At 40.0% G+C, this 17,170-nt stretch overlaps 1 protein-coding gene across 3 annotated transcripts in view; it reads right to left on the reverse strand.

Annotated features, from left to right (window-relative positions):
- Positions 1-235: 235 nt before the first annotated feature.
- The window catches only part of LOC135377648 (major facilitator superfamily domain-containing protein 10-like), a 203,582-nt gene continuing 186,647 nt past the window's right edge, over positions 236-17,170 (reverse strand). For 2 of the 3 annotated variants that reach the window (XM_064610236.1, XM_064610238.1), the window contains exons 5-15: positions 14,525-14,673; positions 13,438-13,528; positions 10,806-10,909; positions 10,248-10,406; positions 9,808-9,996; positions 7,935-8,031; positions 6,051-6,162; positions 4,936-5,044; positions 4,746-4,836; positions 683-820; positions 236-415 (exon numbers count right to left, since the gene is read on the reverse strand). In XM_064610236.1, coding sequence (XP_064466306.1) covers positions 297-415; positions 683-820; positions 4,746-4,836; positions 4,936-5,044; positions 6,051-6,162; positions 7,935-8,031; positions 9,808-9,996; positions 10,248-10,406; positions 10,806-10,909; positions 13,438-13,528; positions 14,525-14,673 — 1,358 coding nt within the window. In that variant the 3' untranslated portion in view covers positions 236-296. Of the gene's footprint in view, positions 416-682; positions 821-4,745; positions 4,837-4,935; positions 5,045-6,050; positions 6,163-7,934; positions 8,032-9,807; positions 9,997-10,247; positions 10,407-10,805; positions 10,910-13,437; positions 13,529-14,524; positions 14,674-14,760; positions 15,283-17,170 lie in introns of those variants that run through there. The other variant, XM_064610237.1, reaches the window with a different exon arrangement.

Raw genomic sequence — 17,170 nt, forward strand, 5'->3', positions numbered from 1 at the left:
GTGCTGATTTAACAGCATCTTAGTTTTATTATGATGTTTACACAGTCAAAGGCAGCCATTTCTTTACTAACTGCTTACTGTTGTGATGCTGGATAAAGCACTGTGAATGAGCTGTACTGCATGTTTTTCAGTTAAAGGTGCAGCATGTCTTCACCAATGCTGAAGTGCCAGTCATTATACCTAACACGCTTGTAATGAAGTAACTCATACTCAGTAATCACATTTTGCGAGTTGGTTAAGTTCATACCATGCTTTATAGGACAGAACCATTGCACATATTGCAGTACACAGTAGAGTCACTGCTGATTAGGCTGTCCAATTAAGCTCTTTTGCATATTTCGTAGAAGTATCACAGGGATTATGAAAAGGCACCCACCAATGATATAACAGACAACAGGTCCAGCCCACCAGTACACTGAAAGAAGAAATGTTACATTTAAACCATAACATAGTAGGTACGTGGACTAACTAGCTTCCACTAGATAACATTTCACAAAGGTTATTACAGGAGCACATACTGTAGCAACACAACGAAGGCAGCTGACAGAATGGTTAACAGTATCATACTACACAACTATGTTTGGATTAGGAGTAAGATTAAAATTAGAAGAGTACATAAGATACAGGTAAGGTTAAGAAATAAGATTAGCATAACAAGATAATGTTCGGCAGCTTTCCTTACCGGTGGCTGACAAGAAAGGTCCTAAGGCACGTGCTAAGGCACCGAGGGACCGAAATATTCCCAGAATTGTTCCCTTCTGTGTTGGACTGCCATATTTTGACACAAAAGTTGTTAGGCAAGGAACAACGGTCCCAGACGCTGCAAGAGGTTCCATTTATCAAACAGTGCAAAGGCAAAATCATATAAACTCAACCTTTGATACATACAACTGCCAAACGAAAGATGTCTCAGAGAAATAATTTGAGGGAATTACATGTATGAACAATAGCCAGCAGACACATTCAAGCATGTCAAGAAACCCAAACGCAATGCTGTCAATTGCTAGGAGTGCACAAAGGGTAGCATATTTGTTGTACAGATGGTAGTAAAAATCTTCATGGTATGTCCTGCTTTGTCTTTATGTAACTGTGATAGCACTTTGCTTAGTAAATTATTAGATAGTTTGCACAAACAGGAAGCTTGATTTCAGGTCTTACAGCAAGCAGTGCACAAGTATGGGGGAACCTGTTGCGCAGAACCATGCATGACCATACTGTACATAATGAAATTATCATCAAAGTTGAAGTGTCACAACCCCTACAATGAGTTCACTACAAACATTGCCAATGCAAATAATACTGTGTCCCCTGCCATTTGACTAGCATTCTCTTAATGGGTACTATGGCAAACTTGCTCTGTCTTGCTAGTTTATCATATATTGCCGTCAATATACTCAGTTTTTTTTAGTCTGAGACACACATGATACAGATTCAATGTCTAAAGTTTCCTGGACCAAATTTAATGGGAAGAGAGAGCAGCAGATTTCAGAAACTGCTGTTTCATCTCGAACACATTTAATTGGAGTATATGTACAACCATGCCTGACTCTGGCTTAGTTAGATATATTTTTATTAGAGATTCCTGTTGTTCTACGGTAGGAAAGGTTTTGGGAGACAGACAAGATACTTTTAAATATCTGCAACTAGCATATCAGGGGAGCCAGTCTGGCAGGGGGTCATCCAGCTCCCAGTAACTCTCACTGCAAGAACCCTAGTAAAAAAACAGCCTGGATCCACTGTGGAACCAGCCTGGAAAAGCCATCCCAGGCTGGAGCTGGGCTGCCAAGGCTGTTTCCATGCTGGGTCTAGTGTTATTTGAATTTCCACTCTGAAACCATCCAACTTCCATTTGGAAACCAGGATGGTTCCCTGCTGGAACCGAGCTGGAAATGGGATGTTCCAGCGAGTACGCTGGATTATGTGAGATTCTTCGCTGTGAAGATAATCTTGGCTTATATACGAAAAAAAAAAAAAAAAAAAAAGCTAATATTATTTTCACAAATGTGCGCAAATAATTTATGCCAAATAAAATAAAAAAATAATAAAATAAATAAATAAAAGAAACAAATCAATAAATAAATACCCAAAAGTGTGCAAGGCTATGCACAGAACTCCACGTACATGAGTAGATTGCAAAAAAAGTATTGTTGATTGGCTTTACGCTGCGAGACGTGAGCTTTCCCGGTCTGTCAAACCGAAACTATAGCCATAATGCTATCATCGTAAAATGCGACCAACCGCCATCGGCATCAACTCAGAATCTGCTTTGAACTGGGAATACATCGGTTGTGGTGTTGGCGTCTAAGGCGCAGCCTGGTAATTTAGGTGTTTCCTCCTGCATTTCACATTCGCCAACCGTATAAAAGTGTGAACGTCTTTGCATTTGTGTAGTCGTGTGCTCTGTTATGCATCTTGTTCCTGAACCCGTGCACAAGCTCTATTACGACAAAGGGTAAGCGGCGTGTGTAGTACGGTTGATCCTCAAGTCCTAAATCTGAACCAAGAGGTGCAGTAGTGACTCGATAGTTATCAGAACTGTGGTCATGATGTGTCATTGTCCTGCTTGCACGGGACGGACTTACTTTGCCGGACAGTTAAATGAGAACGAGCGACTGAGAAGTGACCTTTGTGATTTCGCACATGCATGTATCAAACTTTGCATCAAATTGTGTGATATCACATTAGTGATATTAATAGTGTTGCCACTGTTGCTGCATGTACACTATTTGTAGTATATCTGTTATCATACCTGTTATGGGGTGTTAGTTATTACTGTTAAAATAAATATTTGAATTTATTGCTGATTGTCACTTTATTCATTTGTTAGCGTGTTTCCAGTTTCTGCTTTGTGCACCCATTTATCTGGTATAAGTTGCTTCTACTTGAGCGGAACCTCCTGCCTTGGAACATGAGTTCCAGCAGAAGGTAGGCTGAAGTGGAAGCACTCCTACATCGGGACCCGATAATCCGGCTGGAGACATGCTGCATATCCAGCCTCGTTCCAGCCTGCGTCCATCGTGGAACAAGTTCTAGACCAGTCTTTCTCCGGCTGGATGCAGCCTGTTTCTAGCCTGGTACAAGCCCGTTTCCAGGCTAGATCCAGTTAAATTCCAGGCCGGAACCAGTCTGTTTCCAGGCTAGATCCAGTCATATTCCAGGCTGGAACCAGTCCAATAATCCAGCTGGAATTCCCACTGCATTTCCAGCTGGAAGTTTTACTAGGGAACTAATGTGTTTCCGAAACAAGGGTTGCTAAATTATTCCCAAAAAACAATCTGAGTGTTGAAGTACTGGCTAATACAACATAATTACCAGTGTTGCTGCTTTCCAAGCTTCATACTAGGTACTTTGTTTTAGGCACTTCAAAAGTCAAAGTAGGACACACTATTTGACCCAACATTCCGAAACAAAGGGAATATTTTTGGACAAGACATTATAGTGCAGGTTCCAAGAAAACTATTTCCTGGATTTTATACTACTTCTGTATGCACTGTGGGTTCCTCATAGGAGTAATCCATATGAGCTCTACCAATGATGCAATGTGATGATTTTATTATCTCATCACCATTTCACAATATTTGCAAAGAGAAAGTTACTATTAATGCATCAAGTTCTTATCACATGTCACTCAGCTTCAAAACACTGTGCCTCAGTGCCTTTGAGAAATTATTAAAGATTAAGTGTAAAAAAAAAGAAAAAAAAAGAAAAGAGAAATATCATGTATATCTAAATGCTAAATAACTTATGTATTGGGGAAGATGCTTAATACAACTTTTTGATTGTCCATACTAGTTAACCAACACATGAAAAACCTGATCAGATCAATTCGTGTGGAATCTGGATATGCACCAAGTGCCCTGCATTGCCATCATGGAACAGTGTACTTGTATTTTTGAGACCGGCAGGGTCACGATCTTGAGCATGTGCACATGTGGGAACTCTGCCTGTTCACCAGCATTGGAACTCCTCACATGGTCATCTTTTTCCTAATAAGTTAACACGTATCTCAATATTATTACAAACCCTCAAAAGGTACTATTAGCTTAAGTCACATGCTTTGGATGCAATTAAATCAAGTTGTTTAGGGACAGTGGCATACCCCCGAAATCATAGTAGTGCATTTGGTTGAGGGAAAACGAGGGTTAAATCCTCCTCCTCCATGTAAAGTCGCCATAGAATCCCTCCCGAAATATTTTTCTGGCTATGTTACTGACTTTAGCGATGCACGCAATTCTCTTATAAGAAACTCAAGGACTCTCGACACAAGCGGAGATCCACCATTGTGATCGTGTCAGAAGAGAGGTGCACAGAAAAGCAATTATAAGCACAATATACAGCACTAGTAGCATGCATTTCAATGGGAAAATTCCTGGGGTCTTTCTATGACCTCTAATTTGCAGATACTATAAGTGATCTCAAAATTCCACAACTTGTGTCTGGTCAAGGGCTCCTTCAAGCCTAGCACGCAATAGGACTAAAAGCAGTAGACGCCTTGTGATTAAGTAACTGTTAATTCTGGCTTCACACCGTATATTTTTGGAATATGGATTTTGAAATCTATATCTGTCCGATAGAATCATACATAAAAAAAGGTTATGTTAAGCCTAATATTACATTTGTATTATCCAAAATTCTGATAACATTATTTTCATCCTGTTTGAGCTGAACTTCCAGAAGGTATGAGCATGCAAACAACATAACGGTAAGGTGCAATTCTACAAACTGTCCTGCTATATGATGCTCACCGAAGGAGTACAAAAGCAACCCAAAATACAGCATGCTGGGCGTCCAAGAAATCCCGATGATGATGAAAGACGGAATGATTGTCACTACGCCCTGCACAAGAACAAGGTATAATTCACACAGAAGAACTTAAACGTGACACTAAAAGTGCTCCCTTTAATACACTATTAATTGACATTTAAGTATACATACCAGTAAGCACACTCTTATTTCCTTTCCAGGTGGTATTCTATGAACATAACCACCTTGTATGGCAGCCATTGCTAGTCCAACAACAAAGTACATTTTGCCTTGCTGCATTCTGTGGATGGACAGAATAATAACACAGAAAAGTAATATGTAAAATAACATACATAGGCGAACACATTTTACTGTTCCGTGTTTTATCCTGCATTGGCTCAGTGCTAAGCATATCTTACTGACTACTAGGCTTCAGTTTAGAACCTGTTAGGAAGCATCCTTACAAAATCTTGTGAAAGACCAGGTGTCCAACGAGCCTTCCCAAAAATCTTAATAAATACATGAACCCCATGGGTTTAGTGTAACTCGACACCCTCATGCCTGCAAGTTGCAAAATAATTTCAATGACTTTGACCATGAGATATTTGCAGGGCTTCATACAATTACGTGCATGTAAGATTAGGAGTTCGACACGGATCATGATGTTATGACAATGCAAAGTGAGCAGTAATTTGATACTGTGGAGACATTAACACATGCATGACTTCTTGTGAGGATAAGAAGAATTATCATACAAATCCAGCCCAAGGCATCTAATTTTTTTCTTCTTGTGGACAAAGATTGTACGTGAATGGAGAAATCTGTTCATGTATGGGCCACAAAATATGTACATATTAAATGTAATAAAGAAGTTTTTAGGGGCTCTTAACAGAGCGTATTAACTGCAAACAACTACAACATCCAAGAATAAAAAAGAACAACGTTAAAGTCTATGTTTATGGACAGCCTACTATTTTAAAATAGTAGTTGCCCTCAAATTTGATCGTGCCAAAATGGTTTGAGAGAGTTGCATACTTGTGGAGAGAGAAAAAAAAAGCACCTATCATGCTTCTACTAGCTGCAAATTTGCAATGTCATTGTATTTTCTCCACAAGCAGTGCTGAGACTGCAGACCACAGATGACTGTGGGTAAGTAGATAATGCGCACACATGCATGGATGTAGGTGGTAGGACACAACCTTATGTATACGGGTGCACCTTTACTGTGGGACGCGCAGAGAATGCCTGCTGAAGATATCTAATCAAACTAGCACATGCTGTCACAATACATAAAGAATAGTGCTTACCTGGAATACTGGAACCTGTCATGCGTCAGGAAGCACAGTGAATACTCCAGACCAGAGTAAAACAAGAGGTAGAGAAAATATATGAAGCCACATTTTTGAAGTGCCTCGTGATCTGTACAAATAAAAGACAATCGTTACTAGATAGCTCTGAATACGAATTCATAAAAGGGCTTGTGGTTGTGCGTAGAATGCCAACCCAACTTTGACTGCTGTTGAGTTTGTCTGGCAGAAATGGCAGTGTGTACAGTACACAAAAATTCATGAAAAGGAAAACAGGGATCAAGCTGCTACAGCTACAGCTATGGCTACAGCATCCCATAAAATCACGCTCCACTCTTGTAAAGCCAATGCTGCTTCTACACCTCACTGAAAGGGAGCTCCTGCTCCTCAGTGCAGATCAGTGTCCAGATGGTCAAGCACAATGCAACAGTGAGCAATTATACCAAAGGATCGCCTCAGTTATTCCTACTGGAATCACATCTAATGTCGCTGCCAGCAGGAGCCAGCAGATTGACTGTTGGAGTGGCCTGCCATCATGTCTATGCGATACCAGTTTCAGTACCTGCAGATTTGGGCTCATTTGCACAGAAATTGTACTAGGATCATAACATAAGGAAAAGCCTTCACAATAGCTTCAACGGTGCATTTCGCACAAGCTGGAAGAAAACGAAGTTCAGGGCTGCAGCATGTGCTTAAAGAGATAGTCTGGAGTAGTAGACTGATTTTGAGATCGGATTTGTTTTCAACTAAGTTACTTGTAGATGTGCAAAATTTCCTCCAGCAGAGCGATGTAGTTTGTGTGACAAACAAGAAAAGAGACTGTCATGTTCACGCATGGGTGTGCAACAGAGATAAAGGTGATTGAGGGCTGTTTTGAGATATGCATCTGTACAAGTCCGCTTCAGGAGTACTATATCTAAGTAGGAGGTCTCCAAATCATAGCTTCTTGATTTCTCCAATACTGTTTGTGACATATTTCCCAAATGGTACAGATATATTTTTTTTTTAGTTTATTCTCGAGGGGTCAATATTTTGGACTTTGAACAAAAGCCCACAGGTACTGGTCTTGAATCTTCAGTTCCGGGGGCACGAAGTGTTCCCAATCTCAGAGGAGTATGAAATTTCAACTACGCAGTGTTGGCATCAAGGACATTCCATTTGGGACTTCTAAATCTAACTTTCATCCCCTCAGTTTTGGCAGTTCAAATAACACCTTGGGACGAAGGGCTGCGGATGTGGTGGTGCCATTCACCATACATCAGCACAAAACTGATGTCCCCTGTGGGGAAAGATTCTACAGTGTTGCTACAGCTACAAGATGAACATGAATATACCCAAGCTCGTTGTTGCATGGTGAGTTTCACAGGCTCATGTTTCTCGAGGTGTGTTCATGTCATGTTCATGACATACTACATTGAAACCTCTCGCATCTTTAACCTGCTATGACTTGAATGTGCACAAAGCTTATGCTTGGTAGTACTGTTGACATCCTGCAAGTTTTGTGAAGTCAACAGTGTATCTTCTCTTCATAAGACTGAAACATTATTCTCTTTGTGATTTATATTTGTGATTAAACAGAACTATGCTACAAGGAACATTATCTGGCTATGTATGCATGATGCACGTCCAGTGCTCTCCGACCACATGCAAATGCATAAGGTCCCTCAAAGCAGATATGCCCTCGATCGGAACAAGATAGAAAACATGTATGGGAGTGTGGGTACCATAGTCGACCATATTTTCCGGCATGCCGGAGTAAAATGGGGCGGCAGAACCGCTGCAAACACAGAATTTTAGAAATCTAGAAATTGGACTCACCTAAAGAGCGCATGCCGAAAAATGTGGGCAAATACGGGAAGTAGTAACTGTGCAGGAACAACTTACCTTTAAGTGAAAGTTTCTGGACAGGTTTGAATGTAAGTAGTAGCCAGGGATTTATGTATGATACTGCCCCAGAGAATGATGATGCAATAGAGTGTGCCTAAGAAACAACAAGGTGTCCTTAAAACATATCTTTAAGGTATGGAGATGAAGGCAAACCTATTGGTACTGCTGGTAAAGAAAGATGGGCCCAGCTTTTCTGAATCCTTGTGCAGAGCAACATGTATGAGTGCACATTCATACCGCTTGAATTGTCCAATGTAGGCTGTTTGCGTATTTCAATTAACAAACGTTTTTATCCATAGAAATTTGTGGGTGTTCAAAATTTGTGACAAAATTAAGCATACAATAAATTTAACTGAGGTTGAATTAATGTGAGTCTACTGTACATTTTCAGCACAAGCAGCAGACAAATCAAAAGCAAAAGCAGAAAAAAAAAAGGACGTGACATGACCACACAGTAGTCGACTGATTTTTCAGAGACGTTTCTCCATTGCATCGGTTGTGATTTATAAGTGAAAGAAACCACAATTTGTGCTTTCTCTCTTCCTTCTCAACACGGCTAACAATGTGAAGTGGGCTCTCATTGGCCTTGCCAAACAATTTGTCCAATCATCACGGGAGATCGTTTGAGGAGACCAAGTCGAGGCTTCTCAACATCATCGAGCTTCTTGAGAAGGAGAGGGAAAGCATACAAATCTCAGCACTTTAATGTCCCTTTAAATATATACCAGTGTGACATTTTGTTTATGCAACGGAAGATGCTGTTGATGCACCTGTATGTATTGTCAATGCTCCAGTGGACACTGTTGCAGATGGTTAAGTGGACAATACTGGCATAACAATAGTCAAACAGCTGTCACATCATACTAACATCTACATCCAGCATGACAACCATTATTTCGTCTTCCTCATCTGACGTCGACAATTTTTCGAGGATAATATTTAAAATTATATTGCCCTTAGTTTGAAATCCGCCTTTCATTATGCACTTGAATGAAGCAGGTCTGAACACACACGCATTACCTCCTCCTCTCCATAAGCCAAGCTTCAGTGCGTTCACTGCGTCTGCTCAACCAATGGCGAAGCTGCCCCCCCAAAAAAAGCAGTTCGAACTGAAATGTGTGCAGGAAGGTCGAGGTGCTCCTTGTAGAAGCGGTTTGGAATAGTACTAAACATGAAAATACATTGGTCGTATGAAGAGTTGGACAGTGCCAATGATGCTGTCCACAAAATAAAAAAAAAGTGATTTTTTAACTGAAAAAAAAAAAAAAAAAAGTGATAGGTGACTGTATTGGTGAACTTTTCTTCTTTTAAGTTGGACTGGTGAGTCTATTTTCATACTGGTTTCTATGGTAAACTTCTGTCGTACCGACAACACAATCTGTCAACCATCTGCTGGCCAAGTGGGCACTCCTTTAGTAATTTTTCTGGCTCTGCTTTCTGTACGTTAGCTCAACTCACTGCAGTGAATTCCCTCACTAGCAGGGGTGCAGATTCCTGACAGAAAGCAGTATTGTATTTCCCCACACATTGCAGTTTCGTATTTTCGTAAAAGGGTAGTTTTGCCTTCCTGCAACAAAATTCATTCCAGCAAAAAGTAATATCAATGCATACTGCTAACAGTAGCTCCCCATGTTATTCTTAGTGTGGTCTACACCTAAGGAAAAGTTCCGAAGCTTATGTGTCGTTTAGCCAGCGAATGAATGGTTTGCCAACAATATGTAGTTGTAAACAATATCCTCACTGTCCTCACTTTGCTCCACGTTCATAAGAAACGCCAGATAATGTTGCCGTTCACCTTGCGGATAGACTTCTTTGTGTGCCCATGTCACACTACATTCAACATTATAAGGATGAGTGTTACGAGACTTACACGCTTTTCTGGTGGCAGGGACTCTTGGAATGTGCAAATCAAAAATATGATATCCACAATAGCTAGTGTGAGCGCAAACAGAGCAGGGATAATGTAGAATTCGCTGGTGGCCTTCAGGCTCATTGCGAACTGTGCTCCAATCATGGGACCGACAATGAAGCCAAGTGAGAAGGCTATGCCTATCAGTGCCTGGATAATGAAAAAAAAAAAAGAGAGAGAGAGAGTAAAACTTAGGTACTTAATCACATTATGATGCTGCAACAGTAAAGCAAAACCAGCTGGACACAAGAGAATGCTTCAAGTGGTTGGAGCACAGGCTCATCCGTTCATGAAAAATATAAATTTTTGAACAGCATAATGATAGCATTGATGCCCCCAGGGCACTTGAAAGGTTTTACATTCAACACAAGTTTGCACATAGAGAAACAATATATCCTTACCATTCCTTTTCCTCTAAGCTTAGCACTGCAGACATCAGTTATAATAGCCGTACATAGACTGATGTTTCCTTTACTGATCCCACCAATCACACGTGATATTACAAACAGTGTGAAGTTGTGTGACACTGCCCACACAGCATACGAAAATGCAACACCACACTGAAATAAAGAAAAAGCGATAAGCAGCAAATAAAGAACAGTATTCATGAAACGCATCTGTGAGGACGTAAGGCGCACTTCTACTTCTTTTTTTTTTTTCAAGCCCCTGGCATTATTTTCAACTGACATAAGTGAACAGCAACATCAGTATGCAGCAAGCATACCTGCAGTTGCCACTCGTATTATACTAAACACTAAACTAACTAAAAAAAGAACCAACTAGAAAAAGTAACCTAAAGTTACACCACTGCATAACATGAAGGTGTCTGCGTACGGTATTACAGTATCAAAGTGTGCCCTCATCCGAACTGTGAGAAACAAAGTAAAATTAAGACATAAATGTTCACAAGTTGTGTGCAAATCTAATACTTGGCACAATGAACATTCATCGTAACTTACCATTGTGCAAATCAGCACTGCTTTCCTTCCATACACATCGGATAAAGAGCCAATCAAAGGTGCTGTGACAAACTGCAAGAAGGAATACATAGAACCTATGCAACCTGAAAAGAAAGTTGTGCAAGTTATCATTATTGTTTCAAGTGAAACATAAAGAAAATCCTGAAAGCTGAAAGTCAAACACTGGAATGCACATATACTTCCAGGAGAATTCCGTAAGTAAAAGATACACAAAAATACAAGGCAACCTGAAAGCAGAATGATAGTAGTCTAGAAAAACTGCATGAACAAAGGAAGAAAAATTAAAAGAGCATTAAGCAAAATACTGTATCATGATTTTTTGCTAACCTAAATAATGCTCAATGCATAGTCTGCACGCTGCAACATGTTCTGGAACGTGCATGCATCTATCACAACAAAATGATGATAACAAAAAAAAAAAACACAGGAAAGGTTGGCAGAGCAATTTTTCTTATATGAGGACTTCTGCCAGAGTCCACAGGTAGGCACATTACTTACTATGGGTTATTAAGTATGCTACTGACAAAATAATAAATATTTGTACAAACTGCAACATAATAAAAGGAACTACATAAAAAAAAAAATAAATGTTGACTTGGTAAAGGGACTACAATCCTTAGCAACCATTTTTTTTACCTTCATGATATGGTATTAGGCATCTGTTTGATTGTGAGTCACGTGTAGATGATGTACACAAAATTTAATTCAATAGAACCTGTAGTTTTGGAGAGAAACTAGGAAGATGAACCATGCGTGCATATGTGATTTCAATATGTACCCCCCACGCCAATAACGTTGACACCATAGTCGTCAGACAAGTAATTATTTAATAAAATTTTTCTTTCACATTAGGTGAAACGTGTCATTAAATTATAACAAAAAGCTATGCGACCTAGAACCATGCGGTAAACGGCATTTGTTCTTACCAGGTTTTTGCCACCTCCTGACGCGAATGTCATCTAGCTTAAGTTATATTATGTCGGTGTTTACGAACTGAGCTTGGAAATTTGCCAAGTAAAGGTTGCCTTTTTACCCCACCAAGGGTGTGCCGAATTCACTCAAATTCATGATAATTGACACGGATATTGAGAAGCTATCCCATCAGAAAAGGTAGCCGAACATCATGCGTTTTGGAGCGCTCACAGCAAAGCGTTTAACCACTTTTTGCGCACCGTCGCCCTCAGTCGAGCGAAAGAAAGTTGCTAAACATAGCAACTTTCTTTCGTCTGACTGAGAGCGAGGGTGTGCAAAAAGAGGTCGAGCGCTTTGCTGTGAGCGCTCCAAAACGCATGATGTTCGGCTACTTTTTCCGGTGGGAGAGCTCCTCAATATCCATGTGAATTATCATGAACTTGAGTAAATTCGACACACGCTTCACATTGGTGGAGCAAAAGAGCGATCTTTACTTGGCAAATTTCCAAATTCAGTTCGTGAAAAGTGGCATAAAAAACACTTCAGTTAGATGACATTAACATAAGGAGATGGCAAAAACCTAGCAAGAACAAATGCCGCTGACCACGTGATTCTAGGTGGCGTAGTTTTTTTTACTATAATTTAATGACAAGTTTTCTGGAACACCCTGCATATACAGGGTGTTTCACCTAACCTGAAAAAAATTTGTAGTAAAAAATCTACTTGTCTGAACATTATGGGGTCAACGTTATTCATCTCGGGGCAGATTTTGCCATTACTTCTGAGTGCTTTTATCAAATTTAATTTGTGTGAAATTGAATTTTCCCAATTGACCTCCGAAATTTGCCAAGTCAACCCCATGTTTTTTTTACAGAAACAGAGAGCGCACGTCAAATCTACTTCATGGCACTGCAAAATACATTCCCTACTACTTTGGCAACAGCTGAAAAAAAAAAAAAAAATTGCGAAAGCCGTCTTTTGGAGGCACACAAATAATTGTCGCCGAAGCTCTGTTCTCCGTCGATGTGGCGTAAGAAAAACGGTCACTGGCCCCTTCCTGTTTCCTTCTTGCTCTTCTTTCGGATAACTTTGCGTTGCAACCATGTTGCCGTTATCAGCAGATTGGAAAGGGAAAAGTGAAAGGGCGGGTACATGGCCTCCTCACATCGCTTCTTTCGGAGATGTGAGAGCGGCTGCAGATTTGTGCGCCTGGAAAGGCCAGTTTTGGTAATTTTTGTCCGGCTATTGCTATTATAGCATTATATTGCAATGTTTTTTTTGCAATAGAATGGGGTAAAATCCTGCATGAGCTTTCTGTTTCTGTAAAAAAAAAACGTGAGGTTGATTTGGCAAATTCCAGAGTTCAATTGGGAAAACTCAATTTCCCGCAAATTAAATTTGATAAAAGTGCTCCACAGTAGTGGCAAAATCTCCCCCCCCCCCCTCCAAGATAAATAGCGTTAACCCCATGACGTTAAGATAAGTAATTTTTTAATACGACCTTTTTTGACATGAGGTGAAACACCCTGTATAGTCCGATGCCAAACACAAACATTTGACAGCACAAGTACCGTGAAACACATGCAATGATAGAGTACAAAGTACTTCACTCAGACTGTGAGATCATGCAATGCCAATCTTTGCCACAAAAGACCTAGATATGACACACCTACGACGAATAAGGAATGGAATACATTACCTCCAAAAAGAACTTTGTTTAAGTGATTTGGAACACCAACGAGATGCTGAAAGCCTTGGATCTGGCTTTCGAGCCATGGATAAAGGCCATCCTTGGGAAAGAAGGAAATAATATGCTTTCTTCTTCAGGATGAATGGAGAACTAGCATAATTGTGCCACTTTTGGGTGATTACGGGCCCAAATTTGGTAACTGGCATTATTTACAGACAGTATAAAATTTTAAAAAGTATACTGAATGTCACTATGTATGCAAGAACAATTAATAGTAATTCAATTGCTCAACACAACAACTCAACGCATTTAACATTTATACATAGGAGGTTTAGCTAATTGTTTTTTGAGTGTCAAGTATAACAAAGTATCCCAAGGTATACTGTGCTGCTCTATGCATACACTCATAAATGTCAACAGTGACACCGTTCAATTATATTATTTTAATAACTTCTCTGATTCAATTCTGTAAGTTCAATAACATGTCCAAGCATATATCAAACACTGCAATGGTTTGATGAGTAACATAACTTCAGAACAGTAGCAAAGCAAATTCAACAATTCCAAAATGTCCGAGGTTGAACTACCCCCCCTCCTACGTCATGGCATCAGAATGCTTATTTGTTGCTATTTGTTGCTAGTTGTAGCAGCTTGCACATCTGTGTTTGATTGAATGTGTAAGGATGACAACACTCTTGAAAACGACCATTTTGCATTACTGCTTGTGGAGAAATGTTCCATCATGAACCACTCAACATAATAGCACCGCATTTGCGATGTTGTGTAAAATCAGCAACAAGACGAATTTAGTGCAGCTGAAAAAATATTTTTGAGCTTCCAGGCTTGCATCATATAACTGTCATGTTTCTGTAACAACATAAGCTAAATGGAGCTAATGGATGGCTCAGTCTGCATCTTCTCCTGGGTGAAGTTAATGAGAAATAAAAAAATAAAAATAGGTGAAATAGCAACAATAACAATTGAAAAAGAGGTAATTTCCTCTGTGCTATCTATATTCAGGAATTAATTAATTTATAATTCACTGAAAGAACTTTCTACGAACACACAAATTCCGTTCCAATAAAGTTATTCCTACCTTGTCATGGTGACTGTAATAATCTAGGATCGAAGGCAACAAGGGCAAGATGACAGTGAAACCGAGTAGGTCAATGACCAACGAAATAAATATGATATACACAGTACGTGGAACAGTTTCGGTGGATCCACTAGTTGTCTTCGTCATACCTATAGATTGAGAAAAAGTGATGCATGTACCAGCAAGCCCAGACACTTCAAAAAGATGCTGCTCTTCCAGCTTGTTGAGATGCTTACTTGGCTATGAGATAAGGACAAGATCCTTGGCATTGAGATTCTCTGAAAGCTTAGCGGCCGCTGTTATCTATCCCGTTTTGACATTTGCCAACACGATGAAGTGACAGATAAAGGATATCTCATAACTAGCACTTTTCATCAAAATTTGGTGGCGTCTTCACGATGCTAAAATAAACTTTGCCAACTGCACAGCACTGTTCCCAAGAATATCCCAAGACATCTACATCACATCAATTCCAATGAAAGCATTTTCACGCGTTCGCATTTCTATGTTCGCTTCATTCATTCTTCGGTCAACGCCTTTTCATACGTGTCAAACTGGTTAAACATGAAAAGAGTGGAACAGGGAAGTCCCCTGGTGTTTGGACGGGTTACTTGCACCACTTAACTTTAGGTGCAGATTTATATGCCAAAAAAACACGCAAAAGAACAGAGAAACGGGCTGCACGTGCATGTACTGTTTTGTTTTGAAACAAAAACTGTCATCACATCGAGACGATTCAACAGGCCTCCAGCCCATGGCTGCTTTGCTCCTTCTACTTCTTGCGGCAATACCCAGAGGGAAGCACCAACAAACGTTTCGCGTCGATTCCTGCTGTTCTACACTCTTAAAAATGAACTTCACCGCATTGCACTTTCTAGCAACCATATCATCTCGAATGATTATCTGCCCTGATTTGTTGAAAAGGGGGGGCGTACGCCTCTTTTGTGACAATTATGAACAGCATAAGTGTCACAAGAAAGGCGTACGCCTCCCGTTTTCAACAAATCAGGACAGATAATGATATCATTCGAGATGATTGGTTGGCGAGGCGCATGCTATGCGGTGAAGTTCATTTTTAAGAGTGTGGGTTGTAGTTCTGGGGGTTTGGAAAGTTACTCTAGAAAAGGAACTCGTTGCCAGTTAAGTTACTGTACAAAAAACGTAACCAAGTCACTAACGAAATTACAGGTACTGTAAATGAACTTGAAGTTCCTAAGCTACTTTGGAAAAGTAACGAGCTACTTTCGAGTTACTTTGAAGTTACTTGCTATACATAATCAGCGCCTTCTCAGGCGCTGACATAATATATACTGTTTCGGTTTTGACCTTCTACTAATTCAGATCTTGATAAGGGCAGTACAAGACGTTTTGTAACAGCTTTGATATACGTATGTATACGAAAACTAGCCGAATAAAGAAGGGCGAAAAAACAATGATTCCACAGTGGTTCCACTTGGGACTCTACTTTGTTTTTTCGCCTGGGATATGTGCTTCTGCAGGGAGGGATTTGATGATTTTGATCTCGTAATATGGTTCAATGAACAGAGGACAAAACAGGCATTGAAAGTTTAGGTTCCATATGAGTTGTGCCCTACGCCATGCCGTAGAACGTAGAATCGCGCCAAGTTTTAATCCTGTGCCCTCCCTCTGTCATTATTAATACACTGCTCGTCGCTATGATGAGCTAATGTGCAGCTAAAACAGAATTTGTAACGTTCACCCCGTAACAACAAGGGAGTCAGACGCGCCGTGCATGTACGAGTGGAACGGCGTGCGCAAGGTTGTCGTCTCACTGGAGAACACAGCTAGCGATGTATGTAGACGAGAAAAAAAAAAAAAAAAAAAACACTTCGAATTTCCCCAAGTTATTTTGACAAAGTTACCTAACAAAGGAACGAGTTCCTCAAGAAGTTACTGGAGCTCAAAAGCAACGAGTTAAGTTAAAAGTTATTGGGAAAGGCACAGCGAGTTACCTCCAACTCTGCTAGATCTATAGTAGTGCACCAGAGTTCTAGGTCTGAGACCTAGCGTAAGCTTCGAGCATATTCATCGTTGTAATAAAAGTTGACGTTGGAAGGAAATGCATACCAGTGGTAAATGAAATATAATATGAAATAATAATATGAATGAATATAAATAATATAAAATATAAATGCCTGCAAGCACTGTCCTCTGGGCTTGTTGGTATATACAGGGTGTCCCAGCTAAACGCGAACATATTTTATAAGCGATGAAAGATGAAAGTCACTGAAAAGTGACTTGTTTGTATCTGTCCCTTCTATGTTGTTCCAGCCTCAGAACATCAGTTTATCTCTTATATTTTATAAATATATATATCACTTTTTCCGAGGGCACTCCTTAGGAGAGCAATAGCAAACTCCTAAGGCAATGTCTTAATTAAGTTTCAATAATTAACCTTTCAATTATAATAGCTACGAAGTTGTCCCAATGAGAACATATAGTCCTTTCGGTCACCTGATACCGGAGCAGTTTTCAGAACAAAAATCCGTTCGATAGATCGTCCGCAAAAACTTCGTGAAGGAACACAATTTTTTCCTTTATTTTGTTCATTGCGCATCTTCGGAGACGCGTCTTTCCTTCATCCCCAATGTGAGAGGGTGAAGGAGCACAGTGCCGCCTCATCCG

The sequence above is a fragment of the Ornithodoros turicata genome, chromosome 1, assembly GCF_037126465.1.
Source record: "Ornithodoros turicata isolate Travis chromosome 1, ASM3712646v1, whole genome shotgun sequence".
Taxonomy (NCBI): domain Eukaryota; kingdom Metazoa; phylum Arthropoda; class Arachnida; order Ixodida; family Argasidae; genus Ornithodoros; species Ornithodoros turicata.